Raw genomic sequence first — 22,040 nt, 5'->3', positions numbered from 1 at the left:
TCACCCTGCATCACCAAGAAAGGGAGATGTCACATACAGGCATCAGACTGATCACCCTTTGACCTGTGGATCAAATGCTGAAGTCAAAGGGGACAGGACCAACAGATACAAATCTCAAAAAGACCACAAGTTTAGAATATCTTAAGTTCTTCATTTCAAACACAACAATATTTTTTATTATTATTTTTTAAAGCTTCCAAGAGCCAAAGCCAGAGACCAGGATCCCAGTGTGCTGGGTGCTACATAAAAAAAAAAAAAGCAGAGTCCCTGAGCTAGAAACCTTATCATTTAAGTGTAAGACAAAAACAAAGCAATCAAAGATTACTTTGGGAGTATACGAAAGACAGCACGATGAGCAGTGATGCTAGTTATACAAGGAGACAAACCACCTTTATAAACTTCAAAGCAAGAGAGAGTTTAAGGAGAAACAGGAAGGATGTCAGTGAACAGATATCACCTAACAAAATCCTTCTTAATCCACACAGCTATCTACTTGTATCAGGAAGTACAAAAGTTGATTTCTCTTAAGCCACACAGTCTAAAGAGTTACTAATAGCTGCACAGATTTACCTTTGAAAGATGCTAGCATGCACTGCAGGTAGGCATGTCTCACAGCTGAAGTAGAGGTTTTAAGGCTGAAGGCTTTCTTTAGCCATTCTACCAACTTCTTGGGAACTTCTGTGGTGAACCGAACACACCAAAGAGCCAGGACAGAGACTGCATGAACCAAGGTGCCTTCATGGACTAGGAAGTAACACAGAGCTCATGTCAGTACAACAATTGCATAAAACACAGGAACATAAACCAGAATAATGTCAGGTGATAACGCTGGGGAGAGGCAGGAAAAGAATGGATGTGCTCCTAACAGACACAGCACTGTCTCCACAGGGTTACTCATCCAAACAGGGCAACAGATTTTGTAACACAACAGGCGAGAATCCAGATTTATCCTGAATAACAGGCCGTATGAAAATCCAGCTCATGACAAAAGCAGCTTAGCAAACCCAGAACAAAGGCAAGAGGTTTCACCTTCTTGTTGCAGGAAAGGGATGAAAAGCTCAGCCATGGTTCCAGTCAGAACTTGGCTAGATGATCCAGAAACCACATGGTGACTAAGGCTGCCGATCCCTGAAAGGACAGAACCCTCTCATTAGTTCCCAAGCTACCAGCACTTGCTGCAAAATCTAAAAACGATCAAGAAAGTTTCATTTCATTTCAACCCCTGCACAGACATAGCTGTTTCTTGTCACTGCAAGGGATGTACCAACACAGCAGGACCTCTGTCTTAATTTTTACTCAGAATAGTCGTCTTTCTTGCATAAAATATTTTACCTTACCAGCCAATTATTTCCTTTGGCTAGAAAGTCAAGAACTGCCATGTGGCATCCTGCCTGCACTCTCTCTGACATCAACTACAGCCAATTCAGAATGACAGACAGGAAACCCCAAACATACGAGATCCCTTTCATTCAGCCTTCTGCTAAATTTCTTCCACCTGAGAAGCACCTTTCTTTTAGGATCCTCACCTGAAAGGACACTCATCTTCTGAGCAACAACTGTCAGCTTCCCTTCTGAGCCTGCCAAACAGAAATAAATGGGTGACAGCTGACTTACAGACAGACAACAGCTATGTGCTACATCAAGGATCTCTAAAATGCAAAAGCCTGCCGCATTATCCCTGATCCAGGCTGAGCCACCCCTATGATACAGGCAGCTAAAGACAACAGAAAATACAATACACACAACTCCTTGAAGCTGGCAAGCCTTTATTCATCTCCATTGCTTATCCCACCATTTACTCACCCCCTAAGATGGCGAAAAGGTGTCTGCCCAGCGACTCCACAGCTGAAGGATCACTACACTGTCGAGCCAAGTTCTTTAATGCCACAACTGCTTCATCCATCAGCTGCACGCTGTTGGATTTCAGATGACCTAGAAAATAACACACAAGCTAAGAGTTCCTTATAACAAACTGCACAAACCCAGCAAGACAAGGACATATCTTTATATGTCGTGGCTTGACTCAGCTTCTAGAACCATCATGTGAACTATTCCAGTTCCAAGTTACAGCATCATCCTCCCTCCAACATAAAACAACCTCTTCACCAACAACCAAGCTCTTACAGGTACACCCACAAAGATGAAAAAAAAGCTTTATTCATCATTCCCTCCAGAAGTTAGGGTACTTACTGGCCAGTCCTTTCACAATGTCTAGAGCATACTGGCTAAGATCCAGATTCACAGATACGAGCAAACACGAGATTGCTGAAGACAGAAGAGATAATGGCATATTAAATTTTGAGTAACTGTTTTCATCATTTTAATACACCCTTGCCCACAGTTCACATCAAGAGCAGACAGGGTCAATAAGGAATACGAAGAAAAAAACCACTGAAATTGATGCCCAATGAACAGATTAATTCAGGATTATTCTGAGCACTCAGCTGTGAAATTCTGTCCTCACTGCAAACAGTAACTATCACATTCCCAGACACCTGGGATCACACCACAAATGTTGCTTCTCCACATCTAATCCTTAGACCATCCTGCTGCCTGCACTCACACAACCAAAAGCACAGTCCAGAGAGACGTACTCCCCCAACAGCTCCAGAGCTCTAAGGAATAACTATTCATGCTCTTTGACAGAGCAATGCAGAGAGATGACAGACTCACTTTCAATTACGTTCTCAGGACTCCGTAGCAGGGATTTCTGCAGAGTTGGCAAAACTAAGTCCTTGAATTCAGAGTGAGACATGTACCGAAGAAGCGGGGAGCAGCTGTCCTGCAAAGGGAACAAAGCGCTCAGCACAGCAGTGGATGTTGCACATAGGACAAAAGCACAAGCAGCTCTGTAACAGCATGTCTCACCAGCACGTGCTTCTGAGGCTTTGTCTTGCTCATAAGGATGGTCTTCAAGTAGAAATCCAGAAGAGCACTCTGAACAAGTAAAACCACCAAATTACAGCCACACTGCAAGCCATACACAGCACCCTGCATGCCTCTGGAAGGCAGCCCATCCACTAAGCAGCTGTGCTTCCATCCTCATGTAAGACAGTCAAGCAGAGATCAGTACTCTCTGCTCTACCCCTCAGCCCAACACTCAAAATGCACTGCGAGCTAAATGCTGCCTTCTGTTCCTACACAGGGGAGAAGATAGAAAGCTGCAGTGTTGGCCATCTATATAAATGCACAGACCACAGCAAAAAGCCACACATCTGACACCCCCTCTGTAAACCTATGCCAGCTGTTTAGTCAGAAGTGTGTGACTACTGAACTGACAGATAACAAAACCAGAGGCAGATGCAAAGTACAACCTCAATCTATTCAGCCCCCTTCCCCACGATAAGAAGTGAAGCTACTTATTGTAACAAGTAACTAAGGGTAATTTGCTGATCAAATGGGGTTTTAACAAAAGGAATGATCTTGCTGCAACAGATTTGAGAACATTCTGTCTGGCGAGAAAAGAGTTAGCTGTTAACCATGAGGTTGCGAGATGTACCTTCTCAAGGCCAATGCTAAACCATAATCTCATGTTACTATGACAACCTTTGTCTTCATCTAGACCTTAGTGTAAAAATAGATTAGTTTTGTAATATACAGCTTCTTGCTACGGGACTGAGAGCATAACTGTTTGCTTAAACCGGCCTTGAGGATAAAAGGGCTCTGATACTTGTTGGAATTTGTGAGCCTGGATGGAGCTGTGACTCCCCGGCCGCCCGGCGCTGTTTTTGCTTTCCTGCCTTAATAAATACTTAGTGAATTTATTTCGGACCCTAATTATTTCAATTCAACTGTAACACTTATTAGCAAAAAAAAAAAAGCAGTACAACAAATTCACCTTGTATCGTTTAATAATATCCATCTCTTTCTGTGCTGTGCAAAACTGCACCACAAGTCCAAGCATTGCAGCATAACTCTGGTTTGGTTCAAGACCAAGAATGACAGACAGGTATTGATCCACCAGATCTTGGTTCTGAAGAGAAAAAGACCAAGGCACGTTAAGACAGCAGAACCTAGAACAGCTATTGAGTACGGTCATGTACAGTACACATCACCTCTTTCCACAGCCTGTTCAATTTCTTCACGGCCCCATTCACCGCCTGCTTATGAGAACCTCCCAGGACTTCCAAAAGGAGCAAACACTGAGCCTCCACCTGCCAAGGGAAACAGACAAAAAAACCTTCATGCACCTGCTTCTCAGAGAGTTCATACGGAACAAGACATTATCACAATGTCAGTGATTAGCTGAATGTGCTTAGGAAAAAGTCCTTACATCATGTAAGTTCTCCCAACAAGTTGACATTGCTTTTGTCCCACGCACACCCCTTTGCAGAACCATGCACAGTAGCTCTGCAAACTTTGTCTCTGAAAACAGCAATTTATGTCAGATTACATCTCTTCTTAAAACGTGTCCCAACTATATTCTCAGGTGCTATGGGCATGGTCACAGGTTCAGGTTGTTAAAGCAGTGAAAAGAAAGCAGAAAGCTACTTGACACTGTCTGGCAGAATATCACACACAAATGCTTCAAGGGAGGCAGAAGGAATTCATGCCACACTGCAGACTGCACCTTGGAGGCACCACTAGCACGCCAGGTCTAGAAACACTGGTATACACCATAGTATGCAGAGCAACTCTGTGCAGGCGCAAGGCTGCCCCACTCCTTTGCTTTATACACCTCCTGCTTTCTCCAGCAGACCAGGAGAGATCAAAATACACCAGCAAGCAAAAAAGACTGCCATGTAAACCTGGATTTTAATGGGACATTATCAGTTATGTGCAGAATCATTTGCGATGTTTCAGCAACTTAAAGACATTAGAAATATTTAAGTCCTTATCTACAAAGGGATATTTCTGCAAACCAGAAAGAACCTACCAGTTTTTTCCATGTTTCTCCCTGCCTCTTGTCAGGTGTTGGAAAGACTGTGCGGACAAGCAGGCATGTCCAGGAGAGTGCCAGCAGAGCTGCAGATCCACTGCTCTTACTGTTGCACAAACGGGAGAAGGAGGTCAATCTACAGCTCCCAATATGTAACTTACACCTACTAGACCACAACAGACTCATCTCTGCCCAAGTCAGAACACCACCTTTTAAGTAAAGCAATTTTATCATGCAAAAATACAGCTAAAGCCTTAGTTTTTAAAAGAAATAATTAGTCGTAGGAAGCTATGTGCTTCAACTCCCGTTTAACACTTAGAACTTCTGAATGGCACAAAAGAGGCTAAATCTTTCCTGCTGGGAATGAAAAACCTTAGCAGAAGAAAGACCATTTTTGGATCTTCCCAGCGGCATTACAGAAATGAGAGTTAAATACTTTGCCAACTGAGAGTGCCCAAAAAGTGACTCAAGATTTCTCATCTGCTGCTCATCTTTACCGTCATAGCTTCCCAGCCTTAGACTGCCAAATCGTTTCTCAGCTTACATTCCCTCCTGGCACACTACTCCATTCCAGTTTCTGCTAACTCTCACGTCCTCCCTCCATTTCAGGTAACAGATCCCACCTCGCAGCTCCCTGAGGATCCTCACCCTATTTTGATCTTTACCTCAAAGCAGAAGAATATTTAGAAATTGTCCTTGCGCACAAGGCCAGACACTGTGACAGAAAGGTAAAAATCATCTCACTGCAAGCCTTTAAACCAAGATCAGATCTTTTTCTAAATGCCACACTCCTACTCAGCCACGGAGGCATTGCAGGATGGTGCTCTGTGGCCTCCAGCAGTGGCACAATACCCTGCGTCACCTTTGGGAACCACCAGCGTTTTAGAAGAGCTGCATATTTCTCAGCTCTGCTTCAGATTTCATTATCTCCCTGTCTACAATAAGGTCTTGAATTCCACCAGCTGAACACCAGCTGGGTGAGGAAATCCCCTTTCCTAATCATTTTGGAGATGGTTTCTTGAGAAAAGGGTTTGTGCCTCATCTCTCCAGGCTTGAAGGTTAAAGGCAAAACCGTAACTCGGACCCAACCCGCCAGCAGTAATACCACAACAGTCCTTCTGCTTTCCCAGAGGACATGAAAGAGGGAAGAGAGGAACATCTGAATGATCACGAACAACTTGGTCTCTAAATGTTTTTAACACCTCTGGCAAGCAGCAGCAGAAGCATCATTCTGAACACAAAAGCAACTACCAGCAACTCAGAATTGCGTCCACACAAAGCAACTCATCCAGCACCTGGGAACTCCGGCCTTGCCACCAATCCCTGAAGACTGAAGTGACTGCAGAAGATTTTTTGCTGTTGCATCCGGCTGGGACTCTGCGAGCTGCTGAAGTGCCAGCTGCAGGGCTCTGCGGGATGCTGCATCGCTAGAATGAAAAATACACCCCAGTGAACTTTATAAATCCTGCCAACATGACACATATTACTATACTTGCAACACACAAAGGACTCTGCCTTCTCCTTTTAGCAGTCAAGCTAATAGTCATTTTATGCTTGCTGTTCCAAGAAGTGGAGAAGTTTCTGGCAGAAAGCTCCATTCTCTTCCTCAGCTGACAGAAGAAGGCTCTCCAGCAGGTTGCAGAAGAAAAAAGAGGTTCTGAACAGCTTCTCTACAACAGGCCACAATTTAATCCAATCTAAAAGTGTCCAAAAGACACCTTAATGTTGCTTCACAAGGACACGGGCATTAATTCTTGCAAACTAAACCACAGGATGAAAGTTTTGATTTCAGAATTAGAAGTGAAACACAAGGTAAGCTTTGTAAAACTTTTTAATGCCAAACCTAATTTGAAAGCCTAATTAGAGATGGCATCTTTCAGTGTCACATGCATCAATGTTACATTGCACACTAACATTTCCAGATGCTCCAACCAGTTTAACTAATAAATATAATATAAATACTGATAGATTAAATACAGCTTTTCCACATCAATTTACTCACCGGTATCGATGCAGGGTAAGGCAGAAGAGTTTGCAAAGGCCTTTCACTGCACCCTCTGGAAGATCTGTAACAATGTATTTCAAAATGCTTCTTCATTGTTTGGTAAGCTCTTAATCTTTAACACAAACATGATTCACTTCACAACTGAAATCAGTCAGCTGCTCACGTCTATGACATTTCTTGCAAGGATCACAGTAAAAGTTCTCTCTCTTATACAATTTACACATATGTATGGGAAAAGCACACATGCTAGTAACCGGAGTTCTGTGCTACCTGCAAAACCTATGCTTAGAATTAACGCTGTGAGGAAGCAGAGACTCCAAACGCTGCCAGCCCCCTCCCTCAAAAAACTACCCCTCAAGTTTCACACAGCCTCTGAAACAAAACATTTTAACATGCTTCTCCACCCTGGTAACCAGAACAGTGCCCCAGAGCTTTTACCTTTCCCAGAAATGCATTTTCCCAGCTCACTGAGGATCTCTCTCCGTTCCTTCACGCTGGCTGTAGTTACTTTTACCGCAAACCGCTTCAGCGTATCAGAAATCTAAAACCACACATAGAGGAAAAAACATCAGCCTGCCTTCAATAGCAACACACAGAACACAAAACCAGGGCAAGCCAAACGTGTCATCTGCTGCCAGAGGATCTCTTAGCGATCAAATGTGGATCATCTGTGGTCTTATCTGCTGGGGAAAGGGTCACTGTATCTCATACACGATGGAATGCAGAAACTTTCTGCTTCAGCCAAAGGATGACTCTTCCCTGTTAACCTGTGTCCCTGTCACAGCACTCATGCTTTGTAAGATGTACTTACCTCTCTGGAAGTAAGAGAGAGTAAGATGTAAGACAAATAGCCTAGAATACAGGACCTTTAAAAGCAAAAAAGAATGCACTCAAAAATGCACAGGTGCTATTCGGTGTACGTTAGCTCCTAAAGCCCACGGACCCCTGAAGGGGGACTTCTAACTGCAGATGACCCAGGGCTGAGTGTAACTGCCCACCCTGAAAAACTGATCTGTGGTTTCAGGCTGTTGATAGTCGTGAAATTCTGTACTCGGGCCCAGCAAAAGAATGAATCGCTTGCATTTACTCTTTCCCAGAATTAAGACACACATCACAGGGATTTTGTAAACCGGACTCACCAGATTACAAAAGGTTGCTCTTCGCTATCAAACTCCTTCCATACCTTATCAGTAACGCCCAAGGTTACACAAGCAAAACAAAAAGATCACATCACATAACTGAATGGTGGGTTTCATGCCTGCCCTACTGCGTGCCCGCCTGCCAGCAGGAAGGGACCAAGACTACTCGCTGAGTTTAACTCCTATAAACAAGTTTCAGTTTTCAAGTAGTACCAAGACAGGGAGACACACTGTCTGAAAAGACCAGAAAGAAGTTTAAATTCTCAGGAACCAGCTCCTTGAACTACTGAAACCATTTCTATGAGCTTCCAAGTTTTGCAAGATATGCAAGATGAAAGACTCCGTGTGGGCTGAACAGGGCTCAGCCAGGACTACACCCACAGGTTTTCTGCATTTACATAAAGCGAAACACAGCTCTCCAAGAAAAGGCTTTTAAAATTCAGCTCTTAAACTGAGCAACTTTGTACCTTCATCATCATCATCTTTAGGAAGGGCAGCAAATAAGCATGCCTTTAGAAACTCCCCCAAACTGTTCCTTCTCTTTTCAGGCAAAACTCCACCAGGTTAGCCACAAGTCTTTTTCTAAGCACAGGAAACCTGACAACTGAGAAATGGCTGTTGCTTTCATCCTCTCAAAAGCCACTTTCAGTGAAGCTTTTATGGTGACAGGCAGGAAGGGGGACCCTGTGCTGCGGCTACCTGGAATTTACAGAGGCCATCCGCACCTCCCCAGCACTGTGACTATTTCACATGCTGAGCTCTCCTCAAGAGCTGGCTGGAAGCAGGGCTGCGCCTCCGAACAGTGAGGTACAGGTCAGCCTGCAGAGGATGACCAACATCATCCTTACCATCAGAACCGCCAGAACCAGCTGCCATTAAAGAGCTCGTCTCCTTTCAACCCTTTCCATTATGTCAGTTTATCAGATGCAAACTCAAACCAAGCTGCGCTTACTCACGCTGCTTAATCACAAGCACAGCGATGTACAGACACAAAAAACATTAAAATTATTCCCAACTGCCTAGAAATTAAAAATATAAATCACGTATAAAGCTACGGGACTTCCCAAACAGCTTAGCCACTTACACAAGCGGCACAAAGCTGACTGCCGGCTCCACACGGGGAGCTGCTGGGGCTGGCTTCGCCCTTTTGCTTTCTCGTTTTATTAGGATGTGCACGTACAGACGTTACAAAGCCAGAGCGTAAGCGCCGCTGCTGCGAAAAAGTACAGAGAACAAACGCAGGATTTGTACTAGTCGGGAGCTGATCCTGGGAAGACCGGGATTTGCCTCGGGAACATCCCAACCCAACGCACCCAACCGGAGAAGGCGGCCCATGGGGGCGCCCCGGGCGCGGGGAGCAGCTGCCCCGCCGGCGGGCCCCGCCGCTCCCGGCAGCCGCGGGGCCGGCGGGGGCGGCCACAGGCCCTGCTGAGGCGCTGCGAGCAGCGGGGCCCGCCCGGCCCGGCAGCCGGGAGGGACGCGGCTTGGCCAGCGGTTTACCGGGAATCACGGCGGGAGCGGGCGAGACCCCCCGGGCCGCAGCCGCCCCCCGCAACCGCTCAGGGAGCGGCGGCTCAGCCCGGCCGCCTCGGCGCCGCGCAGGGCCGGGAGCGGGGCGCACCGCGGGCCGGGGCACGGGCCGGCGCCGCCTCCCTGCGGGCGGCTCCAGCGGGCAGCGCCGCCGCGGCCTTCCCGCCCCGGGCCGGCCGCCACGTCCCCGGCCGGCCGCTGGGCCGGGCCGAGCCCCGCCGCCGGGCCGAGGGAGCGCAGCGGAGCGAGAGCAGGCGCGGCCCCGGGGGGATGGCCCCCCGCCCCGGCACGGCCGCCGGGCCGCCACCGGCGCGCCGCGGGCCCGTCCCGCACTCACCTGCGTGTCGGCCGCCATGGCGCCGCCTGCGACCCCGGAAGCGGTAGCGGCTTCCGGTGCGGGCCGCGCGCGGAGCCGGCCGGGGCGGGCCCGTCTCCATGGCGATGGCGCCGCGGCCTGGCCCGGGCTGCGCCCGCCGCCTCCGCCCGCCCGGGTCCCGGCCGGGCCGCACGGCGCCACCGAGCGCTGAGCACAGGGGAATGGCAGCGGCGGGCGCTGCCCCGCACGGGCCGGCTCGGGGCGCGGCCCCCTCGGCCCTGGCCACAGCAGGCGGGCGGTGGGGAGGGCCCGGGGCGGTGAGCAGCAGCCCCGAGGGACACCCGTTCCCCGGGGGCACACCGAGCCCCACCGGAGCCCCTCGCCCCAAGCGCTCTGCAGACTACACCATCGATGCGGGCACACGTCAAGGTGTACAATAGCTTTTTATTTCTCCCATTGGACCAACTGTGACACAAACAGGACAGACGGTGGCCGCTGTTAGTCGAAGAGACCGAAGCCCATGTCCTCGTCAGACTCCTCCGATTCTTCCTTCACCGCCTCTTTTGCCGGAGCAGCAGCGGCGGCAGCAGCAGGTGCAGCTGCTTCAGCTACCACAGGGATGGCCGCCACAAAAGCAGAGGGGTCTGCCAGGAAGGCCTTCACCTGCAAAAGGGCAGGGAGGGAAAACAAAAAAGGTGAACTCAAAGGAAAGAAACATTCTGAGGGATTAAACCTCTTCTCTGTAATCACAAAGGCAATGCTTGCAGCTTACCAGAAACCAAATACATGCCCCTATTGCTGCTGTGTATGAAGAATGAAAGACATTGCAGCTACATTCAAGTGTAACAACCCCAGGGAGGAAGGAATGCCAGGGAATTTAGCTTTCTCCTGCCATTTGTACACAACATATGGAAGCAAGCGCCCCTTGTCAGGACAGGTCCCTTGCACACAGGCACGTCCGAGTCCATTCAAACTAAAGCATTTCTGTGGAAGTGCCTGGATGCATTTTTAACACTCTGTCTCCAGCAGATGGGACTCAGCCATTACCTTTTCAGCCAGCGGGAAGGTGTAGTCAGTCTCTACCGCAACAGCCAGGACCCGCTTGTACCCGTTGACGATGGAGTGGGGCACAGAAGCGATGGTCGGGTACCCAATTTGCAGACAGACGCTGGCAACATTACGAACACCCTGTGAGGAGAGACGCGTGATTCTGTGTTCTGAGAAATAACCACAGCAGATGATGGCAGTTTCTGCATTGCCAAAATAACGAGGAATAGTGGGCAATGCACACAATTAACACAGCTCCAGTGAAATTACCCAAAGCATCAAGATTTAAATGACCTCAAAGGCTTCCTGAAGTAGCTTCAGATGAAAAAGCCTACAGAAGGTACTCCCTGACAGACTGCTGCTGCAGGGCACCGGGGAGAGCTCCTGGCTCTGCAGGATCTCATGGAAAATACCAGACAGGACACTTCATTCTGGAACAGTGCCAACTGCCACAGCAGTGAGGTGAAGAGGGAGAACATAACGGATCCAGGTTCTGGCACTCACCTCCAGGAAGCGCTTGTGCAAGGTCTCCTCAGTGATGTCTAGCACTTCAGGGTTGTAAATGCTGCCATTGTCAAAGACCTGCTGGATCACCAACCCGAAAGAGAAGGGGGAGATGTTCAGCATGTTCAGCAGGGTGGCTTCACTGGCACCCACTTTGTCTCCAGTCTTGATCAGTTGCACATCGCTCTGAGGAAATAAGAGGAAAAGGGGTGACTACGCGCAAAGACATTCAGGCAGCGAATGCAACGGGAGACATACGCGCATTTCCAATGGCAAGAGATGGAACTGAAGAAACACACAGCACAACAAAAACAAGCTCCAAGTTTGGCTCCACAAGTTGAGACAGCCCTAGACCACACAAGCAGGTACATCTCAGCTGGGAGAAAGGCACCGCCCTTCCCGCATCACCTGCAGGTAGCTCGCCTTCGAGTTGCTCCAGCAGAGCCGACCCACGCAGCTGAGATCTGATGGAAAACTTTTATCCCCCCACACTGCAAGCTGGAGACAAGCCAGACATCCTCCTTCAAGTTCCCAAAGTGGAGCAGTCAGACTGCTGATACAGCATTACAGCACAAATGGGAGCTTTGATCCTTACAGCTCCCTCAACTGCCACAATCAGGGTCCTATAGTCAAGGAAAAGCTTCAACAGCAGCAGCTCACTGCTCACTAACCAGAATTTCAATGGTCCCTCTGGAGATCTTTGTGGTGATGCCCAAGGCCTGGAAAAAGGAGGTCTTCTCAGGTCCGAGACCAGTGTTCTGGGCTGGCACGGTCACATCGCAGGGAGCAATAGCGCCAGCACGGGCAGCAGCTGGCACCTGGAGAAAGGGGAAACGAGAAGCTGGAAGAATGTTCACCTCTCACATCTTATGAGATGGCAGCAACTTGTTCCTGAAGCATTCCTCCAGGAAGGACAGCACCCAGGCACACACAAGAAGAGACAGCTGAACTTAAGCAGTTTGGCTAAGGCTGCAGGAGCCTAGTTCCCAGTCCTTGAGGACTTCTACTCAGCAGGTATCTCCAGTGAAGATTCTGTCAACCCAGAGACACAGCGAGGGTTGATCTCCCCTACCTTGTTAGCCAGCAGCATGTCCCGGATCTCAGTCAGATCCTCCTTGGTGAAGACAAATCCCACATTACCACGGATGTGAGGCAGCAGCCTGAAGGAAAGATGACAGCCTTCAGTTCTGCTTCTCAGACAACATCCCCTCCTCCCTGAGAGATGATCCAGGAGTATATTCAGACAGCGTTACCCACTTTTCTAAGGCAGGGTTATTCTCTAGATGGCCACGAATAGCTTTGCGCATCATCGTATTCTTCCCCATCAGCACAACTGCCTTCCCACGCAGGGACATACGAATTTGCTGCATCTGCTTGGATCCCACATTGTCTGCTCCCACAATAAAACATTTTGGGTAATCATCCAGGAGTTGCTACAGCAAGAAAAACACCGTAACTATACAAAAAAATCTGGATCGGTACACAGAGCAGCATCAAGTTTTAATAAATTTTATTAAAACGTAAAAATTAATCTGTCAGAAGTTTGAGTGCTCAGCTCAGGCTGACGCCGGCTGCACCTTTCACTCAGCTCTCTAGTCAGATCCCTGAACAACTTATCTCTGTAACTGCCACAACGAATCCTCACAGCAGCCCTAAAATGGTCCGATCTGGAACATCCTGATCTCTATAGTCCCTATAACCACGCCGAGAGCCTACCGCACCCCATCTCTTTAAGAAAAGCCACCCCCGCCGGCGCGCCGGGCCGGGCCCCGCTGCCGGCAGCGCCCCACGCGGGCCGGGCCGCGCCGCCACTCACGATGATTTTCATGAAGTAGTTGGACTTCCACGTAGCCCTGTCTTCCCTGGGCATCGCGGCGGTGCTCCAAGGATCGCCCGGCGGGTTTAAAGACGAGATGGGACCTGCCAGGGAGAAGCGCGGCTCAGGCGGGTCGCACCCTTCCCTTCCTTCGCCTCCACCGCCCCCTCCCCGGGGCTCCGCGCTACCCGTCCTAGGCCCAGGACTCCGGGTACGCCCCCACCGCCGCCCGGGCCCGGGCCCCCGGGAGCCACCGCGCCGCTCTCCCACCTCCACAAGGGCTCCGGGAAAGAAAGGCCGCAGGGTGGGCCCACGCCTCTTTATAGTGCCACTCGCGCCCAATCGCAGCGAGCCGCGAGGTTACCTCCGCTCAGCCCATTGGCTGTCCGACGCCTGTCAATCAGGGCGGCCCGCCGTTCTCATTGAGCAGCGCGCCACGCGCCGGCGGAAGGCGCGGGCGGCTCAGGAGGAGGCGGCCGGCGGGGGGTGCGCCCCCTGGCGGGCGGAGGAGCACACACCCCACAACCCCCGAGGGGACCCCGCCACCGCAGGCCCCCCGCAGGGGACCTGTTTTATTTCTGGTTTCTCACAAGCTTAAGGGCTAGAAACAACCACAACACACACGCGGGAATTAACAGTAGAAATTTTATTAGCGTAACTGCAACAATTTTAAATGGGGGGGAAGAAAAAAAAAAAAAAGCTGAGTTAAATTTTTACAAGGGAGAAAAAACATCAAATAACCGTCGACCCAGCGGAGCACCCCCCAGCCCAGCCTGGGCTTGGCGTGCCAGGCCCACCCCAGGGCAGCACTCTGCGGGGGAGCTGCACACAGAGCCAGGGCCTGGGAAATGAAACCCGCCCCAGGAGCCGGGGTGCTGCCACCCACCCTGCTGCCCCAGCTCCTTACACCCCGGCTCCCCACATGCCACCCTCCCGGGCCGCCCACTCTGCTACTCTCAAACTGCATCTGAAATCAAATAACAGGCATTTTGGACATTGGTGGTGGCGGCGGCGGCAGCCACCAAAAGTCATTATTTGGCAGACTAGCATCCATGTAGCACCCCAGCATGTCAGAAACCAGATAAACCCAGGGCACGCTCAACATCTTGCTCAGGAGGCAAGTGTTTAACCATCTCCGTTAAGCACTAACGACAGACGAGCCTCCCCTTCGGTGCCGTGCAGCACCAGCACCCCAGGTTTTCCACGCGTGCCAGAAGCGTCACCTACGCTAAGCCTCAACTAGCAGTGAGGTAGGTCAAAGACTCCCCAGAGACAGGGAAACTGAGGCACATGATTACACAGTTTGCAGGTGTCACACCACAAGCAGTAGTGCCAGAAACACCTTCTTGCCCCCCTCCGGCACTACTGACCCAACAGCTTTTTGTCCTCTTAGCGGGGCCAAAAGCAGCTGACCTTTTCAGCAAGATAAACACATGCAGCTTCAAAACGTCAATTGCAAGTCAAGTAGATTTCAAAGATGAAAAGGCAAACAGGTAAGATTTCTTGCCTCGCAAACTCTCCAAGAGCAGCGCTCAGCCCAGCTGACACAGCTGTAGCTCTCACAACCGCAAACTGAGGTTCATTTGTACAGGGAAAGCAGCTTCAGTGACCCAAGCAGGGCAGCGAAGCACCGCAGCAAGGTCACACGGGACAGTAACCCACAGATTCCAGCCTAAGGTCAGGCTGGTTTCTGACACGGTTGCCCCCAGCCCCCTAATGCAGCTGGCAAGCTGAAAAGCACAACCAGATGTTGATGGCAATGTTGCTGTAGTGCTCTGGAGAAGTAATTCCTAACACCGCTCCCTGGGCTGCTTCAAGCTGCTACCACAGAATGCCATTGGGCATTTCAACGTAGTTTCACCCTCCATAGCACCCTCCAGCCAGAGACCTAAAAGTACTTTAGGAAACATGAACTAAGCCTCAAAATAACCTCACCAATCCAGGCTAAACTGCCCCCATTTTACAGATGGGGAAACTGAGGCACAGTAAAGTTTAGTGACTGGCCCAAAGTTGCACAGCTAGTCAGGAACAGTCTGTCTCTCCCGGTTTCTTCTCCTTAGTCATAAGGTCTTCCACAGGAGAAAAGGAACCCCTTCCCCACTTAGCCCTGCTCTGGTCCTGGAGGAAGGGAATGCCTTCCCCGCTTGGCCTTGCTCTGGGTCCAGGTGGCTGAAGAGGACAAACCAAAGACAAAAGGTCTGAGCTCTTCCCTGCTGCAGCATCATATTAAGACTCACTGTAACATCCTGGAAGCTGGGCTTTGGGAGAACGGCAGGTGATTCAAATACAGCAGTTTACAGGTTACAATAAACCCCCCAAAACCACACTTTCAGGTGACCCAAAGGAGAGGGAGCAAGGAAAAAAAAAAAAAAAAAAAAAAAAAAAAGCTATTCACAGCTCACCTGCCTGTGCTAGGGAGAAAAAAAATAATTAAAAAAAAACACAAAAAAAACCCAAAAACACCAAGTCATATTCTCTTCCCCATAGATTCCAGCCCCTCCCAACCCGCAATAAAAAGAAAATATTGAATGTTAGTTAGGCTTAACAAAGCGTTGAGGTTACAGATGCAGTAAACCAGCACAACTGGCACACTGCCTAGAACAGCACAGCTTGATATAAAAGTTGCTTTCTTAAAATCACTTCAAAACCAATTTCTGTATAAGAGGAATAAAAGTAAATTAGATATGAATTCAAAATCAGTGTAGAAATCTACAGTTCTTATCAAAGACACGATACAGTATTCATTTTGATAGTAAAACTCCAAGTGTGTCACACACACCTGACCCAAGGGACTTGTTATACCAGCAACAGTCAATATAAAAGGTTATTGCTCTAGCATCTCTCAGTAGAACATGTTTAACAAGAGCACAGAAAAGGGAAATACCAAGGGGCTGACAGGTCTCATTAGCAAAAAAGAGGAAGAAGAAAGGATATAGAGTTTGGAATTTTTTTCTGGCTTCTTAAACCCCTCCACTTCTCCCTGCTCTTGTAACGGTTTCAGGCCCTGATACATGGGAGAGTTGCAGGCCAGATAAACACACACACCTCACACTCGCTCATGACAGGGATGGATGAAAAAGGCTGTGCTCTAATCTCTCTGCACCTGCTTTTAAAGAAGGAACGATGCCTCTTCCTCTCTCCCAGGAGCAGCAAGGCAAGGGGAGCAGATGCCCTGAGCAGGCCTGGGTGCTGGCGGAGGTGCCTGGCATAGGACATCACCCACAGGAGCACAAATCAGTGCTGAAGGATGGTCAGGGCTTACTCCAGCTCCTGCTCCAGTGTGTTGAGAAACGGCAGGGAATAACAAACTAGGGGGGAGGAAAAAAAAAAACCCACCCCACACAGTAATACTTTGATTCCTTTAAAAAAAAAAAAAAAAAAGTGGTATCATCTCCTTACAGTGTAATGGAACTGGAGAGACCCTTGTAGGGTCTTGGCTGCCTGTGTTGACACTCTGATCTCAGTAAGTCATATGTGCCACACGGCTCTCGTGAGCGCAGCCAGGGTGGCACTGAGATCACGGGGTGCCCTCGCTTTGCTATTGCTCAGACTGCACACATGCAGACAAAAGCCTGAGAAAGAGGTGTCCAAGCAGAGGGCTGTGCTGTCTGCTAGTGTTAGGACTTGCTCAGGGAGCTCAGGGGTGGGCTCAAATGTACAGGCAGAGACTCCTTCTGCCAGGAGGGGGCTGGGTAAAATCTCCCCGTTGGAGCCCTCGAGCTAAGCTCAGCTGTCAGTCACACACACAGACACACACACCATATTGAGGGATCTCGGCCTCTCTCTACTGAGACACAGCAAGGGCTTTTCCAGTTTAATGGTCCGTCTCATCTCGGGATCTACTGCCTCTCCATAGCAGCAGAAAGCACACCCACCCCACGCCCACCCCACCCTCCTCCCCTGCCTGGTAAGGTTTCTAAATCACAGTAATGTTCAGAGAGACAGAACTGCCAAGGGGGTGGCAGAAAGATGCTTAGCGCCCATCTATGATGCCTCTAACAGAAGAGCTTGAGAAAGCAGTTCTGGCAGTAGGGCTTGTCGTTCTGTTCTTTGAAGGTTCCTTTGTTGAGCTGCTTGAGGCAGAAGGCACAGACAAAGTGTTCGGGGTGAAATTTCTTGCCCATAGCAGTGATGCAGCGTCCTGTGATAGGCTTCTGGCAACCGGAGCAGAGCGAGCCGCGACGCTCGTGGTAATGCACCTCACAGTAGGGCTGCCCATCATGCTCAAAGAAGCTGCCATTGATGAAGGGGGTGAAACATTCCTGCAGGATAAAGCAGAAGGGGACAGAATGTATAACAAGCTGGGGATGCGGGCAGCTCCACAAACCTCCTCTGCTCTGTGGCACAGCCTAGCTGTGCTGGGGGCAGGATGAGCTGCTGCCTTTCAGCATCGTCCTGTTGTCCAAGAGTCAAATTCTGTCCATCAACAAGAGTCTCCAAGGGAAGACTAATAGATGGACAGATACAGCCACAAGCAAGACAATTAATTGTGCTCCTTCCCCCAGCTGGTTTCACTTCTACAAAGAAAATATTATAAATCAGCCACCAGATGTGTACAGCCAGGAGAAAGGAGAACACTCCTTCCCCTGAGAGGGAAACACTGCAGCACCCTTCCTTGTTTTGGTGTGTTTTTTTTTTTTTTAAATCTCACACCAGCATTCCCACAATATCCAGCAGAAGCAGGGACAAACACAGACTTTCATGTAGCAGAATTTTGATGAACAGGCAACTGGTTCTAGCTGAGAAAACGAGGCACAATTAATCTTTACAAATTATCTCTCCAGAATGGCTGCCATTATGCAGGTACACTTTGCACAGGATCGGCCAACCTTAAACATCTCCACACAGGCATCGCTACTTGGAGAAACCGTTTGTTCTACGGTGCTAATGATTCTGAAGAGACAAGGAGGACACACCAGCTACGTGCTTATCAGCATCCAGAGCTCCTCACCCCCTTCCTTCAGTGTCAGGCAGCCGAGGAAGCTACACTTCAGAATCTGCAACAGAAGCACCCACCATCCCCACAAGACTGGAGAGACTCCCCTCCTTTTAAGAGTAGGAAATTGAAGCAGCAGTATGTGGGAAAGAGTCAAGGATGCTGCCAGATTTACCAAATATATCAGCAGCAAGGCCCAGAGAAGCCAGATTTCCAGAACCCTGGTTTTGCTCAGCCCCAACGTCATCCTCTTCCCCAGGGAGGACACAGAGTATCACACATAGCCAGACCCCAACGTGTACACAGGCACGCAGCAAACAGAATGCAGAGCCATGGATAGCTGAACACTTGCAATACTGGGCCAAATGCAGTTGGCCTGCAGCGAGTTCAAGACTTCTCAAATGCTGACAATTTCTTCAATAAACAGTCTCCTCCCCCAGTCAGCAGGACAGCTGAAAAGCCTGCTTTGCTTCAGCAAAAACAGCAAGAGAATCACATCTCATGTCCTGGAAGACATCAGTGTTGGCCCCACTAACACAGGCAGTGTGGCAGCAGGAGGAAAGTAAAGCAGAATTGCTTGATAAAAGTCTCAATCTCTGCACAAAAAGGGACAGCCCTCCCCAGGCCCCACACAGTCAGGACTGCCATCTTCTGTCTCCACTCTCTGCACACCACTGCAGGAACCACAGGCAGTCCCAACAGCACACTGACCGTCTGCTCTGAGCATCACACCAGGAACCAGCAGCATACGATTCTGCTGCTTGTTCTGGTCTCTGCCCTTCTTTCCCACTCCAGGAAACACTGACTCGTTTTGCTCATCTCTTGGGGCCTGTAAGAGTTAATATTTCCCATGCTCTCTGAAAAAGTGCAAAGCATTTAATCTGCAGTATTCCTGTTTATTACGCCTGTTGTACCGAGCCTGCCACTGTTTCACTGACTTGCGTGTTTGTCTGAACAAGGTCAGTCTCATTAGTTTACATTGTCAGACAGAGCATGGGAGAAAGATCCTCAAAATCTGATCACTGAGGCAAGTGCTCAGAAAGGAGCTTAGCTTATAATTATTTAAAGGTCACAGAAAATGTCTCTGTTTATCTGTGAGCTGCTGCAGAAGCCCATAATTGCAGCTGGGAACAGAAAGAGCAAAGCAGCTAGAAAGTTTAACATAAACAGGCAGAGGAACAAGAAGGTGTCTGGCTGCTGACATGTTTTTATCTTGTGGGGCTGGCTGCCCTTCAGTACCCCACAGATGCCTTTTCCTGATAAGGGACCAGAAGCCTGCAGGGTGGAAATGAGAGGGGTCGTACAGCAGCAGCAAAGGACCTTGGGTTTCTTACCCGACAGACAAAGCATTCAGGGTGCCACAGAGTGTTCAAGGCAGAGATGTAATTTTCCAGGATAGCCCGGGCACAGCCTCCACACTTGGGAGCAAACATATCAAAGTAGTCCTTGCGGCAATAGGCTTTGCCATCCTTCTCATGAAATCCTGCCAAAGGAAAAGAGGGGCAAAGAGCATCAGCACCTGATCTTTACCTCTGGCCAGCTAAGCTCTGCAGTGTAACTAGCGTGGGTAGGATCATCCTTTCCTCTGCTAATACACGCAGCAGGCAGCTGCTCCTCACTCTGCTGCCCCTCCTGTCCCATGCACACACGTGCACACTCTTTCTCCCTCCCCAGGGAGGAGATTACTGGTAGCATGCTTCCCCCATAAACAGCTATAGCCCTTGGAACTTCCATCTCCAGTACTTCCCCTGTCACTTCCAGGCTGTCCCCTAATAGCAGCTCTGCCTTACACACTTGTCTGCAGTTCAGGGAGCAGATTGTTCTCCCCTTGCGTAAACCAGCAATACCTTCAGGTCCAAAGAAAGCTCCACACTGGGCACAGAAAAAGTGTTCGGGGTGCCATGTCCTGTCCAAAGCCGTCACCACTTTCTGTTCAGAAGAAGACACAAAGTGTAAGTAACGTAAACGATGGCTTCAGTTTGGAGGCGAGTAAGGGGGGGCTGGGTGGGGGGAAGAACACATTAATGTTGGTGCTGACAAGAGCATGCATTAAAATAGACTGTCCTTCAGAGAGCTGAGGCAATTCTCCCCTGCCTCAGGCTCGTTAAGGCTTTCCCCACTGCTCACGTTTTTTTTTTTTACCCTAAAAGGATCTTAACACACTGCTTCCTCCCTTATACAGGGCCCCGTCCAGCTCTCAGGACTAGCACTGGTGCCTGTTACTACATGCTACCAACAGACAAAAGCCCAGGACTCATTACTGGAATGATGGAGCCATGTGGGGTTCTGAAGGAACTTCAGCGAAGGTAAGGAGGACTAACTCCTCTCACTAGTGTAAGAATTTGACTGGGCCAAGTTGTTTCCCTGTCAGAGCCAGGGGAAAGGGAAAATATAAGCCCCCAAACAAAATCTTCCACCCAGAACACATGGGTGGAGTTTTTAAACACCCAGACCTGCAGCGCCTTGCCAGCACCCTTAAACCCACCAAGGAACTCACATCAAGGATCGGCCCGTTGCAGTAGTAGCAGCGAGGAGAGAAGAGGTTGTGATAGTCCTTCTCGCAGTAGGGCTGACCATCCCGCTCAAAGAAGTTACGTGACCCAATCTCCTCCTGGCAGTGGGTGCAGACGAAGTGCTCAGGGTGCCAGGTTTTCCCCATGGCTGTAACTACCTGTTGGGAAGATAAATTATGAAGGACAACTCTATCTCCCTCTCCCTTAGACCACATGACAAGATACCAGCTGGAGGTCAGCAAGAATGACAAGTTCTACTACTTAAGTGAGCCCTGGACTGGGGTAGCATGAAAACTGAATTACCTATCATCTCAGGAGAGGGCAGTCCCTCAAGGGCAGGGTAGAGGTCACTGGAGGAGCTTACAGCGTACCTAGCCAGTGGATAAATAGAGTACTTCAGTTTCTCCAGCATCTCCAGTCTCTTCAGCCTCACGAAACAGCCCTCCCCATTACTCCCAGCTGCAGCCCAAGATTCAGCAATGTGACAGCACCTTCAACTCACCTGCCCAGCAATAGGCTTCTTGCAGGCCCCACAGACACCTTTGGCAACCGTAGCTACACCCAGTTTGTTCAGGTCAGACTGGAGACTTCCCAGCATGGTGTCCAGCTGACTGCCAGGCTTGGAGGCTGTGGATGGAGGGGAGCTGCTCCCGGCTTTCCCCTGCGCCATGAACTGCAGGGAAAAGAAAACAAAGACCGTAAGGTGAGTGTGCTGCGCTCACAAGATAAATGCCTGCTGTTGTTGCCAGTGGCTCTTTTGCAGAGACAGACAGGAGATTGCTAGGAGACAGCTACGCTCTCTGCAGAAGCCAGTGAGAGCCAAGATCAAGCACACACATGTATTCTGCCCATGCAGAGACATGCAGAGACCCTGGGATGTATAACAGCAGAGCTGTGAACTGATGATTTGATTTTCCTCCACTGTGTATACAGCAGCAGTCACCAGCACGTCCCAGGCAGTACAGTGCTCTCTAAGCCTCTGCCAAATATCACCCTTTACCTCATCAGTTCCTGGCCAGCTGACAAAGCAGAGGCACCATCCAGAGGGCCCCTTCCCCTTGACCTCTCTCTGTTCCTATGCTGTTGCTTTCTCTCAGTTGTCACTCTCTGCTCTCTGGCAGAGATTCCTCTCCCCATTCCTCATCTCGTTTCCCCTTCAGTTAGAACTATCTCCTTTCCTCTCCCTCCTTTTGCACCACCTTCTGCAGATCTTTCTGCCATGTCTCCTCGGCCCCCATCAGGTGGCTCTCATCCCACGCCTGAGCTAAGCAAGTGGAAGCAGGAAGAAAATAACTCCCTTCAAGTTGCCTGCTGTTTACCTACAGAGAGGGCAGTGCATCCACAGCAGAGACCTA

At 49.6% G+C, this 22,040-nt stretch overlaps 3 protein-coding genes across 6 annotated transcripts in view; all 3 read right to left on the bottom strand.

The window, feature by feature from the left end:
- GCN1 (GCN1 activator of EIF2AK4) overlaps positions 1 to 9,934 on the bottom strand; it is a 43,405-nt gene extending 33,471 nt beyond the window's left edge. For 2 of the 3 annotated variants that reach the window (XM_040605450.1, XM_040605460.1), the window contains exons 1-14: positions 9,891 to 9,934; positions 7,323 to 7,425; positions 6,882 to 6,945; positions 6,175 to 6,306; positions 4,877 to 4,985; positions 4,056 to 4,154; positions 3,839 to 3,973; positions 2,869 to 2,937; positions 2,674 to 2,782; positions 2,191 to 2,265; positions 1,804 to 1,932; positions 1,527 to 1,577; positions 1,030 to 1,128; positions 571 to 744 (exon numbers count right to left, since the gene is read on the bottom strand). In XM_040605450.1, coding sequence (XP_040461384.1) covers positions 571 to 744; positions 1,030 to 1,128; positions 1,527 to 1,577; positions 1,804 to 1,932; positions 2,191 to 2,265; positions 2,674 to 2,782; positions 2,869 to 2,937; positions 3,839 to 3,973; positions 4,056 to 4,154; positions 4,877 to 4,985; positions 6,175 to 6,306; positions 6,882 to 6,945; positions 7,323 to 7,425; positions 9,891 to 9,908 — 1,366 coding nt within the window. In that variant the 5' untranslated portion in view covers positions 9,909 to 9,934. The remainder of the gene's footprint in view (positions 1 to 570; positions 745 to 1,029; positions 1,129 to 1,526; positions 1,578 to 1,803; positions 1,933 to 2,190; positions 2,266 to 2,673; positions 2,783 to 2,868; positions 2,938 to 3,838; positions 3,974 to 4,055; positions 4,155 to 4,876; positions 4,986 to 6,174; positions 6,307 to 6,881; positions 6,946 to 7,322; positions 7,426 to 9,890) is intronic. The other variant, XM_040605469.1, reaches the window with a different exon arrangement.
- Positions 9,935 to 10,293: 359 nt separating this feature from the next.
- RPLP0 (ribosomal protein lateral stalk subunit P0) lies at positions 10,294 to 13,583 on the bottom strand. The gene is made up of 8 exons (XM_040605434.1): positions 13,507 to 13,583; positions 13,237 to 13,340; positions 12,678 to 12,853; positions 12,493 to 12,580; positions 12,092 to 12,238; positions 11,421 to 11,606; positions 10,917 to 11,057; positions 10,294 to 10,532 (listed from the first exon to the last, which is right to left on the bottom strand). Exons 2-8 carry the CDS (start codon positions 13,288 to 13,290, stop codon positions 10,368 to 10,370), a joined length of 957 nt encoding a protein of 318 aa, XP_040461368.1. The 5' UTR covers positions 13,291 to 13,340; positions 13,507 to 13,583; the 3' UTR covers positions 10,294 to 10,367.
- Positions 13,584 to 13,867: 284 nt separating this feature from the next.
- The window catches only part of PXN (paxillin), a 47,534-nt gene continuing 39,361 nt past the window's right edge, over positions 13,868 to 22,040 (bottom strand). For both annotated transcript variants that reach the window (XM_040605410.1, XM_040605421.1), the window contains exons 7-11: positions 21,188 to 21,358; positions 20,670 to 20,843; positions 20,020 to 20,101; positions 19,507 to 19,655; positions 13,868 to 17,498 (exon numbers count right to left, since the gene is read on the bottom strand). In XM_040605410.1, coding sequence (XP_040461344.1) covers positions 17,232 to 17,498; positions 19,507 to 19,655; positions 20,020 to 20,101; positions 20,670 to 20,843; positions 21,188 to 21,358 — 843 coding nt within the window. In that variant the 3' untranslated portion in view covers positions 13,868 to 17,231. The remainder of the gene's footprint in view (positions 17,499 to 19,506; positions 19,656 to 20,019; positions 20,102 to 20,669; positions 20,844 to 21,187; positions 21,359 to 22,040) is intronic.

This window comes from Falco naumanni, chromosome 1 (assembly GCF_017639655.2).
Source record: "Falco naumanni isolate bFalNau1 chromosome 1, bFalNau1.pat, whole genome shotgun sequence".
Lineage (NCBI taxonomy): Eukaryota > Metazoa > Chordata > Aves > Falconiformes > Falconidae > Falco > Falco naumanni.
This window is presented reverse-complemented; position numbering and strand designations above follow the sequence as displayed.